This window comes from Columba livia, chromosome 6, assembly GCF_036013475.1.
Source record: "Columba livia isolate bColLiv1 breed racing homer chromosome 6, bColLiv1.pat.W.v2, whole genome shotgun sequence".
NCBI classification, from domain to species: Eukaryota; Metazoa; Chordata; class Aves; order Columbiformes; family Columbidae; genus Columba; species Columba livia.
This window is the reverse complement of record NC_088607.1, coordinates 27,832,830-27,859,832: the sequence shown is the minus strand read 5'-3', so window position 1 is coordinate 27,859,832 and position 27,003 is coordinate 27,832,830. Positions and strand designations below refer to the sequence as shown.

At 40.0% G+C, this 27,003-nt stretch overlaps 1 protein-coding gene across 4 annotated transcripts in view; it reads right to left on the bottom strand.

Annotated features, from left to right (window-relative positions):
- The window catches only part of RASGEF1A (RasGEF domain family member 1A), a 165,463-nt gene that overhangs the window by 7,375 nt on the left and 131,085 nt on the right, over positions 1-27,003 (bottom strand). For 3 of the 4 annotated variants that reach the window (XM_021300929.2, XM_005512305.4, XM_021300928.2), the window contains 6 exons: positions 17,714-17,893; positions 11,167-11,295; positions 5,452-5,589; positions 1,791-2,012; positions 1,417-1,491; positions 1,088-1,180 (listed from right to left, as the gene is read on the bottom strand). In XM_021300929.2, coding sequence (XP_021156604.2) covers positions 1,088-1,180; positions 1,417-1,491; positions 1,791-2,012; positions 5,452-5,589; positions 11,167-11,295; positions 17,714-17,893 — 837 coding nt within the window. Of the gene's footprint in view, positions 1-1,087; positions 1,181-1,416; positions 1,492-1,790; positions 2,013-5,451; positions 5,590-11,166; positions 11,296-17,713; positions 17,894-20,566; positions 20,716-27,003 lie in introns of those variants that run through there. The other variant, XM_065067653.1, reaches the window with a different exon arrangement.

Below are 27,003 nucleotides of genomic sequence, written 5' to 3'. Positions count from 1 at the left end.
CCCTTCCAACCCCAACTATTCTATGATTCTATAAATGAACTCTTGAAAGCAGGTAGTGATGATGACCAAATATACAAATTCCCACTCAAAGGATCTAGCAAGTGATGCTGAATATCTGCTTTGCAGATTCTTTTATAAATGGCAAAGCAAAATCTACATATAGAAACAAAGTTTGGAGACAGTGCTAAAACCCATCAATATTTGTTTCTTGCTTTAATTCGAAAAGTTAGTATTGTTGCCTAGATTACATTCATTCTTAAAAAATCTTTCCCATATTTACATTTAGAAGTTTGGTCTGGCTTATACAAAAATGGGTTCTGAGTGGTGACTGCAGACGACTTCACCAGGGAGTTCTTTTTCTTTTTTTTTTTAAAAAAACCCTCTTAGCTAAATACTTCAGTTTCTGTGTCCCATCTAAAGAAAAATGGTTCAGTAGTCAACAGCTTGGCTTAGCCCTTGGTATACTAAAACCTTTTGTTTGACTGGTTTACTAAATTTATTAGCCATACCAGCCGGCTCTGAAAGATATCTTGGTGTGTTTTTGTAATAAGTGTCTGTGAGAGCAGGAAATCTTAAGAGATTTGGATCAATATATCAGAGGTTTCTGGGGCAGTACACCTCCTATTTCTTTGCTTCTTATATGATCCCTCCAGTAGTCCACTTTCTTTCCAGACATCTGAAGAAAGTTTGTTCCTGATTTTTCTACAACAAAAATGAATATATGACAGTGCTAATGATAACTAAATGCAGTGGAAGGGCATCTGTTTATTAGTAAATCTGTGTTTAACAATGAGTATATTTGAGAATTTATGGATGTATTAAATTAAAAAAAAAAATCCAAAAGAACTCCAAACTCAAACACCACACAAGTTCCATTTTGCTGTGTGACTACACAAAACTAGAGATTACATGCAAACCCAACATAGCCATGAACTCTTAATCATATAGGCATGCAAATAATTTAATGCTTGAGTAATGCTGTTATCTTTGACTGTGCTGCTAATGTTTGAATCTCTCTTAGACCATGGCCTGCCTTTGTCCTTAAGGCCAGAATCCCTTTGACATCTTGTTTTCTATGAATACCTACCCGGCAAATCTCTGTAGCCACCAGCATGCTGAGACAATTGAACCAATTGTCGTACGCCTCTAAATTATAGGTTTTGGTCACGTCACCTCGGCACTGCAAGAGAACAGGCCACATGTTAATCCTACCCTGTATCGTGATAAAGTCAACATACCAAAAGATAAACTTCCTTTTTGTGTCTTGATAAAGTCTTTTTGGATATTTATTTAAGGCATGAGCTTATTGAAGATTAGAAAATGTCACAGTTTCTTGCTCAGGGTATACTTGAATCATGGAGGTTCTTTACTCTCATTATTCTTTGTTTCTTTTTCCCTCCGTACCCCTTATTGTACCTTGTGGTTATCCAGGGAGTCCATGTGGCTGACAATCTGCATCAGATCCTCTGGGTAAATGTTGCTCACCCTTTCCTGTGTTTGGAGAGATGAGAGATTGTCATTGTACAGACAAACAGGAAGTTCAGTGAAAAACACATCCAAAAAGCCAAAGTTAGGAGAACATTTTGGTAACTTATTAAAGTTCCGACAGTGTAGCTGACTGAGGTGTTTCTATTGGTGTACATAATTGGTCTTGTTATTAATAATTATTTGGTATTTTTTTATGAAAACACTGGAGGCTTTCAGTGAAACCTTAGCAAAATGCATATTGATGAGTATAATAATATTTAGTAAATGGAAAATGAAATAATTCACACAAATGAGTGTCTCACCAGTTCGATATAGGTCAGCTGCTGCGCCAAGATCAGAGGGTCACAGCACACGCTCAGAATGTCCTTTTGAGTTGACTGTGGCTTGGTTTTGAGGATGGTGCCTTTGTCGGTAACAGGTTGCCGGAATTTCTCTCTAATTTCCTGGTACTGGCTCCGTGTGGAGAGGGCCATCAGGAGATTCTGTGTCATCTGGCTAATGATCTTTTTCACTGTTCCATTTTCCTAAGCAAAAGGCAGAAACAATGACTGCTGAAAACCTTTAGCTCTTGCAGATAAGGATCACCAAAGAATTTCTGTCTGGGGAAAAAATAAGTGCCAATTATTCACTTTCTTTCCTCTCTCTCATCTGAGCTGATCACCCTGTGATAAATGAACTTGTCCTGACTGCCAACACAACTTCATAACGACACTGTCATGCCTGCCTGCTTTCCCGACTCTGTTTCACTTGCTTGGCTGGTCTGCTCCTTGTAGTGGTTTTTGGCTAGTGCCCCATTTCAAAGGCATGAGGGTAAACAGTTTAAAAGTGGGTATAGTGAAAGGTGGTTGAGTTGCTTGCACAAGGCTTCTTGGATCTCTCATGTATCAAGTACCAAAAAGCTCTTTCTTATTCTGATCAGGCCCACTGATGATCAAGTCTATCTGGCCCAGGCAGAATCCAGGGAATTCACACAACTTTCAGGAATATAGCCCTAAAATACCCTGGCTTGGCTTTGAACAATTATAGCATCCAAAGACTTAAGTAAGAGCACAATATACGTGTTCTTGCACAACTAAAATGCCTTTCTGTTCATCAGGTGCAGATTTTAAACATAGGATCTATAAGGATACATACTGCTAAAGCCACAGAGGTATAATCCATCTGCTCAGTGTTTTGATAACTATGGCAAGCTGATTTTTTTCTGCCATTGATTGTTTGTATAATATAGACATTTCTCTATGGGGTCAATCCTGAGGAGCTAACTTGATCGCTTTCTTACTACTCTATCCCTCCTGTTACTGTTTTTTGTTCTCTGCCCCTGGTCTTCCTGCTGCAGGAGAAACTAATTCTACCAAACACAGTCCTTTTCCTCTTTTCTACACAACTGTTGTTTTGCTTTCATGCAAATTATTTCTCTTGAAGTTAAACACAATGTTAACTGTTAGTTTACAACCTGCAGTTTTTGTTTCTGCCAGTCAACTGGATGCGCTAGAAAGAACTGCAGTGAATCTCTTGATCACCCACAGAAGCCACTAATGTCCAGTGGTCAATGAAATTGCATAGCAGATGTGAGAGACGATGACTACCAAATACTTGTATATTGCATGCTATAATTAAGCAATAATGGTGTCAGAATATTGCTTTACAAGGCAATAATCTGACTACTGAGTGAAATCAAATGCAAAGCTGAAGGCAGTGTAGCTCATCTTGAGGCAACTGGATTACTGCTGAACAGCAGCTGGCTGGAGCCATTTTGGGTATCATGCTACAAGTGTTCAGAAATGCCAAGGGAGTGTGGTGGTGGGAAATTAAATAAAGCACTAATTTTGCTCTCTGGTGTGCTGAGCTTTCTATTGTAAATCATTTGACTTCAGCCGCTACACCTGACTTACCTATGGGTCTGGGAGGCAGACTTTCTAGATAAGGATCACAGAGGATTGAACTTGAAGGTAGTGAGGGTATCAGAGATATGTGAAAGTGAACAAAGAAACTGTAGTGACATGAAAAACTATGGTTTACTTAAGCTATTGTGAGTTTATTAGCATTTTAATACTTAGACAAATGCTCTTAGAGTTTTAGCAGTTTCCTTTCATTACTAGTCTTACCCTACATTTTCTTACAACTTTGGAAAATAAGTCAATAAGTGTACAGTTATTTGTCCTTGCTTGAGTTCAAAGACGACATTTGTACTTCATTTGGGGCGCGATCCTGGCTGTAGCTATAGCTATTTGGTATGCTGTCTGATCTCACTGGGACAAGCACCTGACCACTTCGTGTGAGCTCTCAGCTGACTTTCATAGAATCACAGTATCATTTCAGTTGGAAGAGACCCTCGGGATCACTGAGTCCAACCATATATCCTATGTTTGGAAAATGGTGTTCTATGGGGATTTGGAAAAGCTTCAAAATAGAAAATAATCCCCCAAACCATTGCCATAATCCCTTGCTGAAGCACAGTTTGAGTGATTCCTTGTGGTAACAAATATTGAGAGCAAGAGCTGCTTTTTTGTCAGTGTTGCATTTTGTTTTTTAGGGCTCAGATGTGGCATAGCCCTTCCCTGATCAAACTTGACTTGTAGCCTTGTTAAGGGGATAAATACAGTGATGATGTAATTAATGGATGTCATCACATGCCTCAGACACCAGAGCACTGAGCCACTCCGTGAAGACATGTTTTTCTCAAATGACAATTTATTCATACCTAACAGAGTGGGAGGGAAGGGAAAGAGAAGGAAAGGCCACAACTCCTGTTTCACAGTAATAAACAATTTAAATACTAAGATACAGATGCTAAATAAAACTTCTGCCAAGTCCGCTTTTGCAGTAGTATCTCTGCCAATGTACACCTCTTTACCCTTATCTACAAAGGGAATAGAAGGCATATTGTAATTCTATTTCCTTTTTTCCCTCCTGTGGCACTGACATTTTCATAGTAGTATCGAGGTCAACAGCTTTGCTGATGCAACAAAACCTGACTTACTTCCTTTTGACAACTTGGTAACACCTAATTGTATTGTGTCCTATCACTGATTCATGCAAGGCTGTCAGACCTGTTCTTCATTTTCTCTGTACCTGAATCAACAAAAACACATAATATAATTGTCTTCCCATTTCCTGCTAATTGTTCACAAAAATATCTTCAAGTTGTGGGTTTAAAAACAAGGAGAAGCTTCTACTTCTGTATTCATACAAACTCTTTACAATTAGTTCCCTTGCAGTTCTTGATTATATCCTTCCATCTATGGTAGTTACATGAACTTTCTCAATGTGAAAAAAAAAAAAAAGTGTAGACTTTGTGAATGTGGAAAAAAATAAATCCAAAAACAAACAGAAAACTATTCTATTTGAATTTGCTTTATCTGTTTGCTTTAGAAAAGTCTTTTGTGAGGTCTAGTTTTCTTCATAGGCTAGAAACTCAGCTGACTGGTGAGTGACTAGCTAGCAGAGCTCAAATATGACTCCCTTTGTGGAAATACCATACACATCACCTGAAGGAACAAAACAGTTGCTGATTATTGTTAGGAGCTAGCAATAAGCTGAGCAAGAATATATTTGATACAACTAGTTGATATATCTTGTGGGTCTTAAAAGTATACAATAGTAACAAAGTACAAAGGATGGTACATAATTTATGATGAATGCTACCTATATTGTGCCATGTAGTCTCTGTTCTTTCCTTTCTCCTGTTGCACCACATCTATTTTTCAAGTTGTTGTGACTATTTTGTCTCTTCCTCTTACACTTGGTGATCATAAATAGACAGTTTTTGCTAATGGACCATTGAATTCATTGCTCAGGCCACGTCCTGCAGTTACACTGGCAGTTTGGCAACTGCTGCTGTAGTCCATTTAGAAAATACTGCGTGCAAGAGCAAGGGTTTGTATACAATATGATAAACTAGATATAAAGATTGACAAATATTGCTTGGCCACTTAATAGTTTTTCTCCCCCCTCCTCCCTTACCTCATCACATTGTGTGATTCTGTGAGCAATCTCCTTCAACTCTTTCATGGACTTTTCATCTTGGAAATCATAGGGGAAAGTTTCAGTCCATTCCTTCAGGAGCTGAATGATTTTGGCAGCAAAGGATTTTAGCTTTGCCTAGAAAGAAACAATGAGTTGATTACTGACCGTAGACCTTTCTAACTGCAGAGTAAATTAGCTGATGAAGGCTCACATAAAAACAGAGACATCCTTGAACACACTTTGCATTAGTAGTAGGTAAAGGGGATAAAAAAGGACATATTTACCTGTGACCCAGATTCATAAATAGTATGATTTAGCCTCCTTTCCTGACAGCTTGGTAATGTCTCTTACTAAACACTTTGAAGATATTTTCAAGGTCAGTTGCATAAAGCCAGGAAGATGACAGGGTAGTTTAGGTGACTTATTTGATTGAAGTCAATGGGACTTAAGATGATTTATGCCATTAGAGGCAGCAGTACCTTAGCATTTGAATTCAAATGCATATGAACTGCAGCATTCTACCAAGCATGAGAAAAGTTCAGAAAGATATTTTTGTTCTGTAGAATTTATCAGACTCTCCAGACTGAGCTGTACATTAAAATAAATGAATGACAGGAAATAGGTGTATGTTCTCTCCATGACATCTAAATCCAAATGGACTTTGAAAATCAAAGCATTGGCTCTTATTCAAAAAGCTGTCAACCACAGAAAGGGGAGGGAGAGCTATTTTCTAAGTTCTTCTGTTACCTGTGAATCTTCTAAGGCTTTTCATCAGTCAGACCTGAATTGGATGCCAATTACTCCACTATCATAGTGATGGAGAGCAGCATCAGTAAATTCAAGAGCATAGTCTTGTAAAATAGGAAGTGTGAGTGCTAAGAACACTATTAACCTGAATTGAGTTTTGATTCTTCTTGTTCATTATGTTTATCTTCCAAACCAACTTGTGATGCACTGAGTAAAAGGAGGAAGTTTTCATTTGTGTTTACCACCCCACTTGCGTAAGCTACAGAAGTCCCACTACAGAGCCGTTCCTTCTCCCCACGCACAGTGTGCCTTCCTCGTTGCATTCTCTGTCAGCCTCTTTGGGGTGAGAGCAGGTGACTTAGCATGTGAGCGTGACTACGGGAAATCAGTGTATTTTCTTTTAAGATAAATAGAGAATGTCTTACAAGAATTGGTAGGAACTCCTGCCAAACATCACCTTATCATAGTATGTCTCAGTTTATTTAACCAAAGACAAAAGTCAACCAAACTAAGCTATTCTTTGCACTTTTTATATCTCACTGGTATGCAGTCAGTGGGAATATTAATAATGATTAATAAGAACTTGGAAGTTAAACCATGTACCCTTAAATCCTCAATCTGAAAATGAGCCAGTGCTCCTTGTAAGTCTCAAGGGAATTGTCTTGCTTTTTTTTCAGAGCTGCAAACTGCACTCCATTATCATGCTTTTCCTAGCTGTTTTTATTGATAGCATTTAGCTGATCCTTCTAGTGAGAGAAGAGCAGAATAGTTGGATAATGAGGGCAATAAAAAAAAATCACAATTCGCTTTGCTAGCAGTAGGCATTTCTACAAAGCAATCTCTGTCAATCCCACTCCTGCAGAGACCAGCTTCAAGGTATTTCTAAATAGTGCAGGACAGAGTTCCAGATTACAGCTGTCTGTCCTCCAAACTCCCATTGTTCATCTGCCTTGGGGAAAAGACAACTTATACTTCTTTGCTAGGAAATGCATGGAGCCTTACATTATTAAAAGAATATTCTGTAGATGTTGATAGAGAATTAATTAGCCAGCCAGTAAACTTCCAATTAAAGTCAACAGGCACATGCCTACTCCACTTTTGTTTACCAAAAGCTGCTACAGAACCATTTTTTTTGGCATTAATTATGCTGACTATCCTTTCTTTTAACTTTTAAGCTGCAAAAGGAGCGATGGGGCAAGAAGGTTTCCAAATCCCTCCTTAGGCTGTGGCAAGCATCTCCACATGAACACTGATTTCCCACCTCATGTATCTACTCATGAGTGTTAGGGTTTGCTTCCTTCATGATGGAAAGTTAGGCATCTGTTGCAAGACCATATTACGCTTAATGTAATTACTCTTCAGATGTAAAAAGCTTAGTGATTAATCAGATGCTTTTAATGCTCATGAAAATAAGGTACACTGAGAGCAATACTAAGAAAAAAAAAAAAGATATTCCTGTTTTTCGTATGCGCTCTGAGGAAACCCGAAGCAGTGTAACAGGCTTGATGTGCGTAATTTGTGATAACTGAGATAGAAATCACACAGATATATGGGTATCAGCATGGATTTGTCATGGTTGCAATAAACCTATCAAACTGTTTTTTCTGTAGTCCAACTCCAGGTGTGAGCCTTCACTTGTGAGGCCTGACCCAGGATTCTCTGGAGTCTATGGAAATATTTCTCCCACAAATATTTCCTTAAGAAGAAAAATACTTCTATTAAGTACTGTGGGTCAGCCCTATTCTGCATGAGACAAGACAGAAAGGACTGAGAAACAGCTACCAACTGAAAAGGAGGGCAATTGCAGTATTGTGCTTGTAGGAAAGGAAGGTTTAATGACAATGACCTGGTTATGAGTATTGTCTTGATTTTTGGTTTTAAAAGGAATCACAGAATGGTTGGGGTTGGAAGGGACCTCTGGAAATTATCTAGTCAAACCCACCTGCTAAAGCAGGTTCACCCAGAGCAGATTGCACAGGAATGTGTCCAGGCAGGTTAAGAGTGTCTCCAGAGATGGAGACTCCACAACCTCTTTGGGCAGCCTGTTCCTCAAAGTAAAGAAGTTTCTCCTCATCTTCAGATGGAACCTCCTGTGCTTCAATCTGTGCCCGTTGCCCCTCATCCTATCGCTCGGCACCACTGAAAGGAGTCTGGTCCCATCCTCTTGACACCCACCCTTGGGATATTTATAAGCATAAATAAGGTTCCCTCTCTGCCTTCCTTTCTCTGGGCTGAACAGACCCAGCTCTCTCAGCCTTTCCTCATAACAAAGATGCTCCAGACCCCTCATCATGGGAAAGGAGAAATTTCTGGTGACGAAAAAAACAAAGGGACATAATATTTTTTAAGGGACTTAGGTATTCCAAGACAAGCTTAATAGAAATTAACTTCTACTTTCTCTTTTTCTTCTGTAACTTTTGATTTAAAAAAATACCCTCAGGCTGTAGAAATAATGCACTGCAGTTTTAACAGGCCTTTCCACTGAATAATATTATACATGCTTTTTTCTTTGACAATCTTGTTTGGGTCTTACCAATCTCTAATGCACTTATGGAAAGTTAAAATTTTATCCTTTATGGTCAAGCTTACCTACTGACTTGTACATTATAATGATAAATAAATCATAGCTGTGAAACCTGCCCTTTTTATAAGTGGCCAAAAGGACTCTGAGCAGACTACAAGACATCCCAGAGCATTTTTCTTTTCAATTCACTTTTCTCTGGGTCATTTTCTGTAGGACTCACTGGCTAGTCAGTGATGCCAAAACCAAAGGAATGATAAGTACTGTGGTGTGTAACCTCACAACCTGGCTCCTTGCCACTTTTTCAGCTCACACGCTATCCAGGCAATGATTCAGCCAGCTTCTTGTCTTGGAGTTTGCTTATGCAAATCTCTTATCAAAAATGATCAGAGCTGCTTTACCTACTTTTGCCAGCTATTTCCTGCTACAGAGCCACTTAATTAGAAGGTGCTAGTAGCTTTTGATACCTTAATGGGTTATGACTGAATACGTAGAGTGCTTTGAGTTGAGAATGTCTATGCTGCGTGTGAAATGAGCTTTTATTTGTTGCCAGACAGAAAAACAAATGTCTGCAAATGCTAGTGGCCAAACTACTCTGTAAAACATACAGGTGCTTGCAGTAAGAGACAGTAAAGTAGTCATCTGAGAGGGATGTCTGAAGTTTATGTAGTGTTTTTCATGAATTTTGTGTTTAGTGGGCAGGAAAAAAATTATAGTTTATATTAAGGGGGTAGGAAAGGATTTAGAGAGTAGGAATGGATCAAGGGTGTAGTAGGAAAAGCAACCAGCAAAGCCTGTAAATGGAAGCAGCTTTCCAAACACTCATGTTTTTATTGTCGCCATGCTGTTTGTTGGTTTTCTTGTAGGCCCATTTACAAATTGTCAGCAGAAGGCGTAAGAGTGTGGGTGTTTGGAATATGAGCTGCTCTATTTTACATCCTGTTGCTAGGATGTAATGGTATTTCATTTCAATATGGAAGCCATGATTTTTTAAGACATCTGGTGAAAAGCCAGAATACTACTATTTTACAATGATATTTTGTCTCAAAACATCCAGGTGATTTAATTCCCAGATAATGTTTTTATTTTAAAATCTCGTAAGTGTATTGTTATTCACAAAAGTTTCATCTTATATCCTGTTACTTTTAAATCCAAGTATTTCACATATTTTGACAATAGCTACTGAACAGCAGTCTTCCTTTTCATATGTCTACAGATCAGCTTTATTAATTTCATACTTCGGATAGTCCCGGCATCTCTTACAAGTTCCTAACTCTGTTGTTTAGTTAGGAGTTGCTGAGGAACCGCTACAACTTACAGAGCATCAGCTGAGGTTGCTCAGTCATGAACTAGCTTGGCAGTGGCAATGGGAATGGTTATCACCTCTGTGTACAAAGCTGGATGCAGTGGTTCTTGCACCTTCTTTCCCTGACCCTTGAATTCCCCAGCACCTACAGGATGAGTTACATAGCTGTTTGGTGAGTAGATCAGGGGACTGACCTGACTGAAAGTCTTTCTGCACCAAGTAGTTAGTTCTTCCTGTGGAGTAATTTTGTGGCATATGGGAGTGCACCCCAGGAACAGTAATGGAGAAACAAGCCCTTAGGTCAGTATTGCTGTCAAAAACTCTGTATTGCCAAACCACAGGTTTACCTTTTGTGTTCCCTACTCAGAGTCCTGATACAACAAGGAGAAAACAAAATCAACATGCTGAAGATTAGGAATGTGAGCATGTAATCTGTCATCGTAGAAGAATGGATTCAAAACATGCCCAGGATTTGAACAATTTAGGCTTTTAAATACTTGCAGATTTCATCCTTGTTTCTGTCATTCTTATTTGCATCCCAGCTTGGACTATTCCCGTACTTCAATTTCAGTCAAAAGCCCCTTAAGACACACTTTCCATAATGGTGAGACTTATATCTAAGTCCATAGCATAAACTGACCTGGTTTAGTTTAATTGATTGTAGTAAAACTGCATAGTTGCATGTGCTACCATTCAAGTAGCTACCATTTCAAGTAGGGCCTCCCCTAATTTTCATGAGAGGTAATTTCGATTTACTATTACACCAACTTAAAACACCCTGCCAATAGCCTACAGCAGAGAACCCAACTCCAACGGGATGATGAGGGTGGGCGGAGGAAGGGGTATCAGATTCAATGAAGACCTAACTCTGTGAAAGCCCAGATGTGCAAAGTGACTTGCTGGGCAGGTTTCACAGCACATACACAGCACTGACCTGTAGCTCATGAGCAAAGTTTTATTTCCAGCCTCTGGAAATATCCAGTCAGTGAAAAAGACCCAAACTGAAGTGTATCCAGTAATACAAGCCAATTACAATTTCAATTTCTTCTTTATCAATCTATTTAGCTTTACAATGAGGAGAGCGTGGGAAATAAACGACAGTAGCACAGCTAACTGAGGGACATAATGGTTCATTTACCTTTTCTGCCTCAGTCCCCGTTTCTAGCTGCTGCTTCTGTTTGATGCAGATCTGCCCCACTTTAGCCAGGAGCTCATGTGGGTGAATGAAGACTCGTGAGCTCAGTAGGAAAGTGAAGATGTAAGTCCTCTGTGGAAGCAGAGAGAAGAGAGGAAAAAAAAAAAGAGTTGAATAACTTTAGCAGAAATAATTTGTCTTCCTTGGAAAAACTACTCCATAAACCACAAATGTAACTTTGCTTCCTTTAAACTTTTTACAATTTTTCCTATCTCCAGAGATACGGTGGTCTTTTCTAGCTCTGTTAAAAAGGAAATGCTGTAGGCCCCAAGGTTCCCAAATTATTTCCCTTTTTACCTTTAAAATGTCAAATTTAATATGCCTAACTAGTTATCACTCACCAAAAAGACAAATGAAATATGCCCAGTATAGGGTGTCATGTCTCTTGAACACAACTATTTCTGCTGCTTTGTTTCTTTAAGAGTGATTGTTTTTCATTGAGCTTCAGAAAACTGCTTCATGTGTATTCCAAACCACAGCTGTAATTTCTTCATGTATGGGTTTTTTTCATTCGTTTTTCCCACATCACTGACACTATCTTTGGCTTAGATAGTGGCCATATGACAATAATTTAGTTTTAAGCTTGACTTTACTTGTTTTGGGCTTTTTTCAGTCTTTTGAGCATGTATGCTGCTAATAATGATTATTTCTCATTAGAAATAGCCTCTCCATTTGTATTTCAAAAGCTGTAAAGCATTGCATTCTGAATCGTACTCTGGGCAGTTTAGTTGAAGTGAAAATATCTTCATGCCCTGGTTTTGCTTCGGTGTTTGGCTTCTGTATTTGAATGTAGCTGTCTGAGTAATGACAGTAGCATCTCATCAGCACTTCTGTTTGTCCTTCAGGATTTTTGACAAAATTTGGAATTAGGAAATTGTAGGAGATCTCCTTAACATAGGATTTCAATTATCCTCTACGTTTGCAGCGTGTACTGTTACTTTGCAGTATGTTTTCAGAAACGTGATATGGCGGGTCATGGCCAGGTGTGTGTATAAATGGTCAATGTGTGCATATACTCTTTGGACTGGGCAAGTAAATTGAGACATCTAAAACTTTTAAGACTAATTGTCTAAAATATGGTATCTCTACTATTAGCTACCGAATTCTTCCACTTGCAGTCTCTAAAACATGCTTGTAGTTAAACCATAGTGGTATCTTTAGGTATACGGGAAGGTTATGGGGTTATCTCTCTAATCGCCATAATAAAACATGTTATAAAGGTAAAAGGTTTCCACTTCTTTAGCACTCACTGTGCTCTTTAACATAGCACTGAAATCCTTTAAATATCAGAAGATATTTATTTATTTATTTATTAACAAAATAAATAAATTTAATTAAAAGTCACAGTGTTATAGGAGTGAGTGAAAAGTATAATAGATTAAGCATAGATCTGTTAAACATCCTGCTCTATCCTGAGCTTGTGGAAGAAACTAATGAAAGAACAGAGTGGTGTTTGATACAGCAGAAGCATTTAAAATGCCCATTCTGATATGAAGATCTCATTAGGGCTGGGGTTCGTATATTTAATTCGGAATAGCGTTAATTCTGTGTAATAAAAACTGGAGTTAATCTGTAGTCTTTGCCTTGTCTGTTGTTTATGAATAGAGGAGGAGAGGAGAAGGGGTAACTGGATGGACACTTTGGGTCAGGTTCTTGAGTGGTGCATCCACTGGTGCCTGCAGGAGATGGACAGCTGGGGCCACCTAACGATTGAGCTCTCAGTGGCCTGGAGCTGGTGGCCAGAGTAGTGACAGGACACCGAGACCATGGCTCTTCTTCTCAATGGTGTGGTTGCAAACATCCAACACAAGTGTATACTGGGAAAATTTAAGAAACTGGGCTCCTGTTAGCTATTTTGTGTATGTCTGTCTCCAGAATTCCAGAGTTTATTTGTACATTTACAGTAACAAAAGAATGAAGTTCATTAACTTCTGAAAGAAATTAAATGTAGCTCTTATATCTACATCTGGAGGCTGTTGATAAAATTCTGTCACCTTCGAAGAAGGTTTATAAAAATCTATAGTAGTATGTGTGGTGTGTTATGGGCAATAAAATTAGGCTACAGAGCTAACCTGATTCACAAAAAGGGGACTTGGTTCTGTTATAGGCCAACATATCAGATCTTTAATTCTTACGTATGTGAGAACAATCTCTACACTGACACAGTCCCCATTCAGAACGAAAGTATGAGAAAGAATAGTGTTGTGACTTTTTTTGGTGGTTGTCGGGGGTGGTCCTCTGTGTTTTAAACTATGCCTGGTTATCCTTTGTTATTTTTTTCTAGCCAACTTCTGTGTCCATTTCTATCAGTGCTGTTCCTGAACCTAAAACTGTCAGTCTGGACTATCTGGGAAAGGAATTCAGCTGCTGGGTGTGTCAGCTGTCACTGGATTGTGAGAAAATTTTTGTTCTGGAAATGTGAAGCAGCCCTCACTTTTGCCCTATTTTGCATTTGAGAAAGATAGGGAAAAATTATGGACTTTGATACTTTAATCTCTTTCACGCATTCTTTTTTTGGGAGTTTAGAAGGCTGGCTGAAAGATGCCTGTATGTGTAAGTAGTGGGGAACCACAACTTAAGCCACGCTGTCCTGTCAGTGACCTTCGCTCTGATAAGCTGGAACACATTATTTTAAGGAAAGATATAATTTTGTTTCTCTTACTAATTCTAGTGTTGGTCTCCTTGGTGGAAGTTTCTGTGATGTGGGACAGTGCTTATCCAGAGTGACTTTCAGAAAGGCCCACTCAGAGTAACATTTCCCTGTTGTTACACTACAAGAGAAGTGTGACACAGATGACCTGTGCTTTTATTTGGTTTCTTTGGTAATATTGTATGATGTTCAAAAAAGTGCCGAACTGGCAAGATGCAGGAAGATACATGGCCAGTTAAAGTGCATATTTTTAATTTTAGGCTTGCTGATGTCTCTCTGCAATCATTAATATCTTTATGGGACACATGCAATGCTTTTCCAGATGATGCTGGGCTGCTAGGTTTTAGAAACAAATTACCATTACTTTCTGGAACCATCTGCTGTATTTTTATGCCATTTTTAAGCCACTTAAGTGGAACTAGGTTCAGTATTTCAGAAAACCAAACTGTTCCACTATAGTCAATCAAGATATGCTGTTTTACAATATATTAGTATCTAATTGTGCAGGTTTTTTTATACTTTTATTGCTTACACTGGCATACACAAGAAGTAACTACAATTAAGAACCAAATTACAAATGATAGGTCTGATAGCAGTATTGACCCCCCATTCCTACCCAGTAAAGAAAATTGACTGAATTAAGCAATACATTTCAGCTTAGTGGTATGTCTTGGGGGTTACGAACACACCATGTTGTTTTGGATAGGAAATATTCCATACTAATGTCATATGCATTACCTAGACAGAGGATGTCTGTGATTTGTTGCACCTGTACTGCTATATACATATAGGTTAAACGTTAAAACAGTATAAAAACCTACGTTCTCTCATAGGCAGTCCACTAATCGTGAAGATGATTTAGCTATGAAGCTAGTTGGTTTGACAAAGAATTATTTAAAAAATGCTGCTATGAGACTGAAAGTTAAGCTTCATTTATCCTACAAAAGTGACAGGTATTTGGGAGGAGAAACAAAAAAAAATCCTTTCTGTGCTTGGAACAATGTAAGCTGACATAAAAGGGGCTTGTGCTTTACAAGAGAATAAGAAGCCAGATTCCTTTAGTGCCTAAAGTTGTTGCTAAGAGATGAGCTGAATTATATTTTTTTAAAAAGAGAGCGCGCGAGTGCACAAGACTAAAGAAGGAATTGTTACTCTCTGACTCAAGAATGTCCTGATGTCTTCTTTAGGAGGAAAAAAAAAGAAAAATATTTTCTTTGTGCACTCACTACTCATTCTGGAACTTCTTGTTTGTGAAATATTTTCTTGAAACGTTTTCTTGCTTGGGCACAAGGGTTGCAGACTGGTACATTCCATTCCTAACCTCCCGAATTCCTCGGTCTCATGAGTATACATTTTTCTATGTACTGAACAAGTCCCTGTACACAAACAAGCCTCAAAAGAGCAGTACACAAATGTAGGCCCTTATCTTTCTGTCCTCCCTTGCCTGTCCTGTGTTCAGCCAACATGGCAAATACATTTTTGTTTTTCCCCTGCAACCAGCACAGAAAGATATTCTGTGTTTGCTTTCTGCCCCCCCGCCTTTTTCTTTTTCTCTCTGGAAGGTTACTGTGATCTTTAGCTTAATGTCCACAGAGGCAGGAATGCCTTCTAAGTATTGTGCTCAGATGTACTAATTCAAAAATTTGCATGAGTACTGCAATTTACAGATACGTCATTCTGAAACTAAGGTAATCTCTGCTAACATTACCAATAGCTTCTCTTAGTGCAAATTGACTGGTGATGCCTTCCTCCTTTTCCTAGCATGTGTAGCCAGAGACATGAGGTTGAGAGGTGCTTTATACCTTGCTCTTGAACATACAGTACTGGCTACTCTTCTGACAGGGTATCAGTGCAAATGACTATTGCTCTAACCCTATGTGGCAACTTCCCTAAAAATAGAAATGAGCATGAAATTAAGTATAAATACGCAACTGAACCGAAATAGAAAACTTGGATTTGAAGATGACTCAAATACAGCTCTGTCTTTATGTTGTTCAAAGCTTATTTATCTACTAATTTTATAATTAATTCTTGCCACTAAATTGGGTGATCTGATTTAACTAAAATAATGTGTTCTGCTGTAGAGGAGATGAATTTGGTTTAATGCTGCTTTCTATCTCTTTCCCTGGAGTTCCCTTGATTGCTTCTGTTGTATCTCTCTCAGCTGTCAGCCTGCTGTCTGTTTGAACTGCAGCCTCCCTGGGTGGGGTCTGACACAGCTTGGGGTGCAGTGCTCCTGCCAGGGGCTATGGGATAGCACCACCGAAATCAGCAGCAGTCCAAAATAAGCTGCAGACCATTTCAGCAGCGCTCACTTTATGGAACCATTTTCACTGTGTTATAAGATACATCCCTTATTGTAAATTAGCAGATACCTAAAAAGCTTACCTGTATTCCAGGAATCCAAGCAGCAAGTAAATATATTCTAGTATTATACAAAAGACAAGGAACCAGCTCCTTGAAAGGCTTAACTACAGCAGCCTAAAACTATTTCACTGGTATACCATACCAGCTCTACCTGCTTTCTTCTGCATCTGTTCTACAATATGTATTTGGAGGCAGGGAATAGAAATGTAATGTCTAACAATGGTTACCTCCATGTCTTATAAAGGACATGGTACTAAGTCAGGATCTGTCAAAGGTAGTGCAATTGTGTGCTGGTCATATTTAAATGCAAGGTTTAGGATTGCTTTTAAACTGGAATATTTAAACATCCTGGGTTTACTTTTTTAAAAAATCTTCTGCTGGTGATTACTGGCAATTCTGCTGCTTATACCCACTGAACTCTCATGTGGGGATTTTCTTTTTGTGGATGGTGATTGTTAAAAATGAGTGGTGTGTATGTGGGAGCTTGGAGGGACATTTTCATCACTGATATGAAACCACAGTAAAAAGTCCACACAAATTAGATTGATAAACATATTATATGGCATGGCCCACTACCACAAGCTTTAAGTTCAACATACAAGTTAATAGTGATTGCAACTTCCCATTCCCCTGTTAGTCTTTACAGAGAGCTGAGATGCTTCTGCCATAGCTGCTGCTTTTTCAGAGCTCAGATGGAATATAGGCTATGTAGTCTCTCTGATCTTTGGCAATGTGTTTAATAACACCTTTCATTAATGAGTACAAGGAGTCATTTTAAGTGATAAAGTGATCTCTTAGTAATATCTTAAGTTCAGAATTTTATTGCATGCCCTGGAGTTACAAGTAGTATTTACTTCAGGGGACTGCACTGAGGATGTTTAATCAGTTGTAAAATCATTTTCAGGCTCAAGAACAGATATTGTAGTGCTAGCCCATTAAAATGACTTGAAAGAGAGAATTTTAATTAAAATTGTTGTTGTTTTTGGTGATTTGTTTTTTTGTTGGTGGGTTGTGTTGTTTAGTTTTGTGGTTTTTTGTGTGTGTGGTTGGTTTGTTTGTTTGTTTTTTCCTCAATAGCCTAACTAGCATAGAAAATTAAGGAGGAAATATAATACTAGAGATGATTTCAGGTCCACTTCCCTAGGTGGGAGCTGGTTAGTAGCTAATCCTGGCTGCCTTAGAGCTCAAGCAGCTTAGAAGGATTGAAAATTCTGTGGCTAATGCTGCTTTTAATTGGTTCTTAAGGCACCCGTTTGGGTTCAACGCAGCTTTGTCTTTCTAACAAGTGTTTTCATTTAAAAACAGAGAGTATCCCCATTGAGCAACATCTTCAGTGAATGAATATTGCAAGTGAAATAAATGCATCTTAGCCTACTTCATGATCTTGAATCAGTTCTTGAGGGGGCAACAATCCAGATACTAACGCAGGTAAACCACAGGATAAAAAAAAAAACACCTTCAGTGACTACTTACATCTGGATAATAGTCCATGGTGGGCACCAGGCGCTCTATCAAGGCCTCCAGTGACCCAGAAACAAGGTTCCCATCCTGATAAACAGGGTCCACACACCTCTCTCCCATATCTGGCTGCACTTGTCCACTACAACTGGAACCAAGCATGCTGGAAAATATTGGCGTCTGGGGCATAGTTTCCTGCAGAAGCAAAAAAAAAAAAAGAAAAAAGAAGAAAGTTAAGCTTTCGTTCAGGTTGCCTTATGTGTGGGTTTTATAGAGGCATACATTTAACACAATTATACATTTGACTGAACACAGCCTGGGAATTAATGCTAAATTCTGAATCCAAGCAGTCACACGTCTGTATACTGTTTTTGGCGTTTGAAATGCACTTTAAACTCTGTCACTAAGGCTGTAGATACAGAAACTGCAAGAATTTTCCTTGCTGTACATGATTTTTTTCCTTTCTCCCCAGCTTTCCGCTGGCTCTTTATGCATAAAACTACACAGGGTTGAAAATGCAAAATGCTTTCCGAATTTCAGAGATACTGGAGTAGTGCCTTACTGAAGAAACAAACAAAAAGTACTGTGCCCTAATGTCCTTCTTTTTGAAGTGAGATCTTTGGCCAAAATGCTTGACTCATGATGATAAAACCTTTACCACTTCAGTAGTAAGATGTAATCCAGGTCTCGACAGAAATGCATCTTCTCCTGCGCATAGATATCAATGGGAACAGTGGGGGTCATCCTGTCTGAACAAAATTACCGCTTTTTCTTTTTTTGTACATGAAACCATGAAGTGGGTGGAACTGAACTGTAACATACAACTCTAATAACAGTCTCTTTGGAGGTTTTTTGCTTAGGAAACAAACCTGCTGTCGCAATAAAAACCACATGAAGGTTTGAGGTTTCCACCTCCCTCCCCTTGGCCACAACCTATATCATAGCTACCAACTGTGAGTAAACTCTGGGGATATTTTGTTTGTTTATTTTTAAACTGGCTACCACTTAAATATATGCAGAAGGCTAAACAAAACATCCTGCTACTACATGTAAAGGTTGAAAATACTGTTCAGCATCAGATCAAAACAGTTCCCCCTGGCTGGTGAAATAGTTAACACCGTCTAGAAGGCAAAGTGAAAAGGAGGCAGCATTAACTCTTTAGCTGCTGTCTCACCCTCTATGAAACAAACATGATAATGTCACACTCTGAAAAGAACTTATGGAGACAAAAGATATTATGCTATTACCAGTACCTTTACACTGACAGCTGTTTCTAACTGCATTCATGTCTTAGACCTAAGCTCTCTCTTTAGCAATTTTTCAATAACTAGTTTAAGAACTGTGAACCTCAAATGTCGTAAGAGTTTTTTTGTTTGTTTGTTTTTGGTTTAGGTAGCACTTGAAACAATTGCGGAGCAAAACTGTACTTTGTATTCATTTAATGCACATTCATTTAAGGCAGTTCTTCCTCTCAAACTCTCCAAAGTATCCATTCGTGCTTGCAACTTGGGATACAAAACATTATTCTGCTTTTAATTTCAGATGAACGCTAGGTGTGTTGGTAAGGAAAAAATACCGGTATTAACAGTACTTGTTCATCAAGGTGACAGATTTACATATCAGGCTGATAAGTAGAACTGTTTTCTGGCTTTAACCAGAGACCTTTAAACATTCATGTGATACGTATATAAGGGAAGCGTAATTGTAAGTTAAAACATAGCAGCTGCTTTAATAGCAACCAGGGAGATGACTCTGACAAGTGGAGTTCAGTTTTGTAAGTTCGGGACACAGAGTCAAATAAAACAGAAAATTCAGGATCTAATGGCATAGCAAAAGGAATGAAAAATGATGATTCTGCACAAACAGGCATTCAGGTTACTCAGTATTTCACAGGCTTATCTGTTAGGCCTGAGCTTTGCAGTACACAACAATCTGGCAAGTCACTGGAGCATATGATGAAGCAGCCAGCTTTGCTATGCATACTATGTAACTCACGAGTAATTTGGTTTTTTTCCCTTTTAAGGTTCATAGCCATAGAGCTGAAAGCTACTTCTCAGGCTGGACGGGCTTTCATGGGCACTTCTAGCTATTAAGATGAAGTTGCCCAGGTTTTTAAGGGAAGTTAACCATCAACCGAGCATCCACTGAAAAGATACTTTAGGAGGAAATGTATCCTGGCGTTTTAAACACCTTTAAGCCGTTCATTGTTGCATAGGTTTTGTCTTTAAACACCCGTTTCGGGAGCAGCCCGTAACGACCTTCGCCGGGAGCCGAGCCCCTGGCTCTCCCAGCGGGACCGGCTGCTGCCACCAGCCCCCGGTCCCTGCGGCACCGGCTTCGGCCACCCCAGAACACCCCGGCGGGGTCCCCCCGCGCTGAAGGGCGGTAGCCCCCGCAGGGGGGCCAGTAAATACCCCTGTGAGCAGCCGCAGCGCCCCGAGGCCCTGCAGCCTACGCGTTCCTCCGAAGCTCGCAGCGCTGTCCACGGACGGACACCAGCCCCCTGCTCCGCGGCGGGGAGCGCTCGGGCAGCCGCAGCCGGCGCCCTCCGGCAGCACCTGCCGGCCCCTCTGCCCTCCCGCTGGCTTGGGCGCTCAGCCAGCCCCGGGACCCCGGGCGGTCGCCCCCCGCTCCGCTGCGGGAGATGCTCGCTGGCAAACCCGGCGGCGCGGGTCCAGCTGCGGAGCACCGGCAGTGCCGAGGCGAACCCGTCCCGTCCCTTTGACCTTTACGGGATTTCCCCCGCTCGGTAACACCGAGCCGCCACTCCGGGGCTCTGCCCCGCCGCGCGCTGTCCCCTCGGGGTGTCCGCACGTGGCGGGGGGCGGGTGGGGACCACGACGGCAGCGACCGACCCGCCGTGCTTACCCTCATTTTCCTGGGCGCCGTGCACATAAGCGTGGGCAGGGGCGGCAGCGCCGGCGGCCCCGCGGCTGACAGCTCTGCCCGGCCCCGCCCCGTGACGTCAGCGCCCAGCGCGGCGCCCTGTTGGCTGAGCGCGAGCGTGGCCGGTTCAAACGGAGCCGAGTCAGCGGCGGGGGCGTGTATGCGCGAGGGGGATGTCACCTCCTGCCTCCCGCCGGTGTTTGTCCCAAAGGTGCTTTCTTTGAAACGCTTCATTTTTTTTTGAGGTGCTGATTTTTGCTTTTTTTTTTTTAGTTTTATTTTTCATGTGTGTTTGCTTGGATTTGAGTTGTGGTGGTGCGTTTTTGTGCTTCTTGTTGTTTTTCCAGAAGAAGTTCTCAAGCCGCTAGATCACTCGTTCTTTACCCCCCCCAGCGCTGCTTGCATGGCTGAAAGCTCCTCACCCAGGTCTGCTTCCCCACCCAGGCTGGGGACACCTCCTGCAGGGAGCGAGCGAGGGGCTGCGTGACCCCCAACGCGCGGGATGGAGCAGCTGGTGTGTCCGGCCTGCGAGGGCCACGGTCCTCACGCGGCACAGCCTCGTGTGAGGCAGCACGGGAGACGTGGCCAAAGAGACTTGGGACGTGATTCTCCCTGTTAAGCTGTTTACATCAGCACACGCGGTAGCACCCGCTGTAATTACTGCAGTGCTGAGGGATGCTGCTCAACCCTCCCTGCTAATAACTGGTTTTATTCTTTCTGCTGGAGTTATTTCTCTTCTCCAACTGCCTGACCCATTCATCTGATAGCTCTGGGCTGGTCACAAACTGTAGGGCTTAGGCTGCACCAGCCTCTGTTGTTGCACACGTAGGCTTGGGTGCGTATCTAGAACCTGACCTGCCGTGGAAATGCTCAGTGGGAAAATCCAGCCACCCCACAAGCTCCCACACCAATAATCAGGAGCAGCTGAGGGTTACCATTTTTGTAGCCTTCCCCCACGTAAACAATTTTTTCCCATCCTGTTTTACTTGAATTGGGATGTTTTAGTATTTGTTCCATTGTCTCCAGATATTAGTTAATTTCATTTTTTATTATTAAACTTATTTAATGGCTTTGTTTGAATATCTAGTAGAAGGCTTCACTGGTTTCCATGGTGATTAATGTGGGAAAAGCCTTTTTGAAAGTAAGCATCCTAGTCTAGGTAGGTGGGCAGAGTAAATGAATTTGGGAACATGCATATACTCAAGAACATGAGGAATGTATTAATATTCACATTTGCTGACCCTTTGTGGACAAGCACTGTAATCCATCCTAAACACACAGTAATATTGAAAAGATTTGTAGCTACTCATCTTTACTCCTTGCCTGCTAAGTTCCTCCTAGGTTTCTAAATCTTAACAGGTGTGCTATAGAGTTTATTTTCCTTATTTAAAATCAACATTTTATTTTAAATCACAGCTTGAAAGAACAGTCCTTTTCCTCCCTGCCAAGGCTGCTTTGTTCTTGGTCTCACTTCCATATCTTAGCTGTAGCACACAACTGTTAGAGCGGGCAGGTGCTGTGGCAGGCTGACATCTCTTTACTTTGAGGCTTTCCCCAGTTATGCTGCCTGCTGTGGGCACCAGGGAAGTCCCAGGCAATGTGAGCTTGGAATCCAGTGGTCTGACCTGCTGCAAAACCACATTAGGATGTTGTTAGTGTGTAACACTAGAGGAGGGTGAGGGACAAGTTTTGTCAAGTCTTATTCAAACATCTTTAAGATCTTTATAAAAGGTTATTGAAAGCAGGAGGTAGGAATTCACATGCTGACGCTGTAAGATAAATATAATATTTTTTTTCTGAAGGCTATGAACGCCTTTTAATAACTTATCTAATATTTACAGCTAAGAACACCACCAGCAAACCTGCAAATAAGTATGCATGAAAAACAAGTATGAGATCTTATTCTGTTGCTGTGTTAATCTGTTTTCCCATGTTATTCAAATATTTGCTGAAAGTTATAGAAGTATATGTCCATAAATCTTAGCACAACATATATAGTTAATTGAGCTCTACTTACAGAATCAGTTTGTTATAAAAACAATCCCTGATCTTTTTGTTTGTTTGGGTTTGCTTGTTTGGGTTTTTTGACATCAGAAGCTAGATCTATCTTGTTATTTGAACTAAGAAATATGGGAATTTTAGGAACATTCTAATAGAATTAAGGATAACTGTGCTAGTTAGGCAAGCTCTCTCTTCTCTGAGGGTTGTCTGTCTGTATTCTGGTCTATAGGCAAAGGCTTGTTACACCACCACACTGGCAGTACTGTGAAGGGCATGTAGGGTTTCTGGGGGGTTTGGAATAGTTGATGGACTATACTTCTTCCCCAGAGTACAGATTGCATAGGAGCTGATTCTTGCCATGGTTGGGTAAGATCCAAAGTACTATATGTAGAGATAAATGGCCGAGACTTACCCTGTTCTCTACAATGCCTTATGTTATGCTTATTGGCACTGCATCAAGCTGTTTTTCCGAACTTCTCTATTCTGCAGTCCAGCAGATTCTGTCTAGGGTATTTTTCTGTGTCTGTATAAGTATAGGGGTGTGTGTATATTTCTTGTTTATACACATACACATGTATGTGTATAAACGCTAGGGGGTGTGTGTCAGAGAATACAAGCTCAGGAAAATGAATTTTTTTCCATCTCTAGCATATATGATGTTTCATTTTAGGGGCACTGTATTGTGTAGTCTTACAATACTGTTGGAAAGGTAGTTTTTCTAAATCAGAGAAGCTGAAGACCTAAATTCAGCGCATACAGCATGTAACAGATGAAGCATGTTATCCTTTTATTTCCATTTCTCTTTCTGTAAAGTGTGGATGATGACCTTTAGCTATCTGTATTCTGAATGTTGAAATCTGTCGATACAGGAACTCTCTAAAGTCTAATTGTTTTTGCAGTTACGTAAGTTCTGTTCCTCAACAAATTGCCTGCATTTTGAAGATGTTTTCATTAGGCATTGCCACATGTTACTGGTGGGTGGACCCTAGAGCAAGTTGAATCAGCAGAGCCTGTACTTGTTCTGTATCTCGCTTTTGCAGCAACACTGCTGTCAATCCAGCTGGACGGAGTAGTATCTCACTGCAGAGTGAGGCAGCAGCGGTCGTGCCATGACTGTCTCAACCTTGAAGTTTGCTTCACCCTCTCTTACAGTGTCTAGTATCAGTTTAACATGTTTTATTATCTTGTTGATTAATGAACTGGGTTGGCATTTGCAGTATTTGGGTTCTATTCCTGCTTATGCTACAGATTGCTGGACAAATTGTAGAATCCCACTGTGCCTTGGTATTCATCTGTGAGATGTTGATGAGGATGTTTTAACACTGTTGCACTTCCTTTGTATGTTTTTATATTTGGATAGTAAGCTTTTGCATACAGTTTCCTAGTATGGTTACATCTTAAGTGGAAAGTTGCTGATCAATAACTTTGTAAAATTAAGGAATGTTAGCAAATAAAAATGCGTGAAAGTGGAGCAGAGTTTGATTTGAGAGTGAAGATTATAAAGTTAGATGCAAGAGTCATGGAGGAATAAACTTGAGGTTTTTCCACTGATGTTAGAAAAGAGAGTTTTGGTAACAACTTACTCAAATGTGCCTATGTGTATATTTAAAACATAACTGTACTTAAGAAAAGCAAGTTATTACTACTGTCATTAATGCTGATCTGAGACTATTGATCTACAGGCCTCTTGATCTACAGGCCTTGAAAGTGGCCAGGGTATAGAATGTCACTGTTATATTCTGTTCCAGTAGTACATTATACCCACAGGGCAGTATGTTTCCACAATCTGGTTTGTATGACTATCACCTTTAAAAGTAGAGTTATAACAGTATATTCTGGTGTTTTGGAGGGCTTTATAGCCTAATATTGTCATCTGGAACATGAAAAAGAACAGTGAATTAAAAATTCACTCTATACTAATGTTTTTTATTGATTGATGGCCTTGATTATAGATTGAATCATTGTATCTGGACCTGAAATGAGGGTTTTGTCCAGGAACCTCCATTCTACTCCACAAGCAAGAACAGCAGTGGCCCCAGATGGGGCTTTTGCGTGAACATGAGCTGGTATGGACCATTTGTAAGAATTTATAATTTAATGAGTAGAATGTAGGTAGAGCTTCAAGCTTCAGGTGAATGTCTCTAGGGAACATTAGGTTTTTGGCCTTATTTGTAGGGGTGTACATACGTTCAAGATTTCCTTGTTGCATACAAATTTTAAGGTTTGAAAGCTGTTCTCAAACCTCTTTGATATTAATTTGAAGATTTCCAAATTTCAGAGATTCATGCTGCAGAATAACTTGATGGCATATTAATAACTTGGTAGCAGATGGGAGTGGGAGAAAAGAGTATCAAATCGTGGTTTTGAACTGAGCAAATCTTTTTAAGTGTGAGACTTGAAGTGGGGTTGAACACTAACTATCGGTCTGTGCTTATTATTGACAGTGCCTTTGTCTCTCTCTCTCTGACCTGGGACATGATAAATCTTTCCACATAACAGTTCTGTCAAAACCAATGAATGTAGTTTGAAAATGGTATTTTCAATTTTAAAACTGTTTTGCTGAAGACATCTAGACCAGCTCTATCCCTGAGATATCCTGCAATTTTCAGAGCAAACCACGCTGAAAATATAAGAACAACTTAAGATGTGTTTCATCGCTATGTTTGTTTTCAGTTTTACCTGAAAGGAAAAACTAGTTGTGAAAATCTGGTTACATATCTGTGGAGTGGACTGTGTTTTCACTGGCATAAGGTCAGTCCTGTGACACCATTGAAAATAACTGCTTAGCAGTGTGAAACTAATTTTTCACTGATGCTCAGTATTCTAACTCCCCCTTGGATTGAAAGGAAAGATCTTCCCCAGGATTTAGAGAGGACAGTTTTTTGTGCCTCTGACAAAATAGGAGATTTAACATAATCCTGCGCAAGCTGCGTATGGTACTGGTGTGTGGCTGTTAATTAGTGACTGAGATTTTTAATGGTTATTTTGGCACAGCTACCTGAAGAAGTTCACTAATAGGTAGTTTGGTTCCTGATTTTCACAGAGGCTTTGGTCATAGAATTCTGTAGTTTAGGCTTTATCTTGCCTGCTGATGGAGATTAAGGTACATCTGGTTGGAAAACAACACTGTAATGTATCATGGATGTCCTTGTTATATTCTTGATTAGTGTGGATGAATCAACTTTGCTAAAAAAAAAGCGGGGGGGAGGGGGAGGGCAAATGAAAAGGAGCGATGCTCCTCTTTTGAATCAATGATGTAGCAAGAGAAATATCTTACAGGGGTCTGAGGACCTGAGGTCCTTTAAAAGCATAGGACAGCTGGTCAGAGAGTGAGTGAAAGGAAGAGATCTCAGGAAAAGATAGTTGGCCTAGCCTGCTCTGCTTAAAGGAGCTGCTTCAACTTGTCATGCATAAATGACAATTTAGGCAATAGGGGTGTAGTTGAACAGCTGCTTCTACTATAGTTGTAGGATTGTTCCATTCTTATTCATGTTATAGGTTTCCTAGATATGACGGAATCTGTTCATTGTTTCTCATTTTGTTTTCCAAGAAAGGACAAAAAAAAAAAACATAAAAAAAGCTGGTTTAAATCTTTGTGATTCAGCCTGATTTTGACTATAACATGGAAGAACAGAGTTATGTTAATGTAATATGGACTCTTTTTATTACTTTTATTTAGAGTCTTTTCAAGCTGAATATTTGAAAGCAACTGATATTCTATTTTAAATTGGGTTCAAGATGAAGGACTTCTGGCCTTATCCTAGCTAGTGTGTCCTTCACTTGCATATTCATGCTTGCTGTGACACCAGCTATTCCAAGAATGTGCCACCATGCAGAAAGTGGAAATCAATTATGCCAAGAAGAGAGCATGTACATACATCAGCAATTTGGTGCTCAGGGGGAGAAAAATCTGCATGTGTGCCGATGTCAATCTTCTTGGTATGGTATTTTTGTAAATGCACGTGGGTTGCTATTTCTTTTAACCAGCTCAACAAAAGAGAAGTTTATTTTTAGCATTATAAGCTTCAGGGCATCACAATTAGCAGATCAAAATTGCCAGTCTAACTAGTCAGCCTTCTATTTACTTTAGCAGGAACTATGACAGCAACATTGTTAGCATTCCCACAGGTATTTTGGAAGATTCATTAAAGTCGGTGATGGGATTAGTTTATTTTTTTCCTGTTTTCAAACTCTCTGGTTTTATACATTTTATCTCACAGCTGGTGGTGAGAAATGCTGGGCTGATGAGCTCATTTGTAGTAACTTGCAGCTGTATTAGTACTCAAACAAATCTCTGTTAAACAAGTGATGTGTCTGTTTTACCTGAATTACTGCAAGTAATTCAGTTCCTGTACACATCTATTGCTTGGATACTTTTTGCTGATACAACCAAGAAGTTCAGCAGCAATTATTAGGGG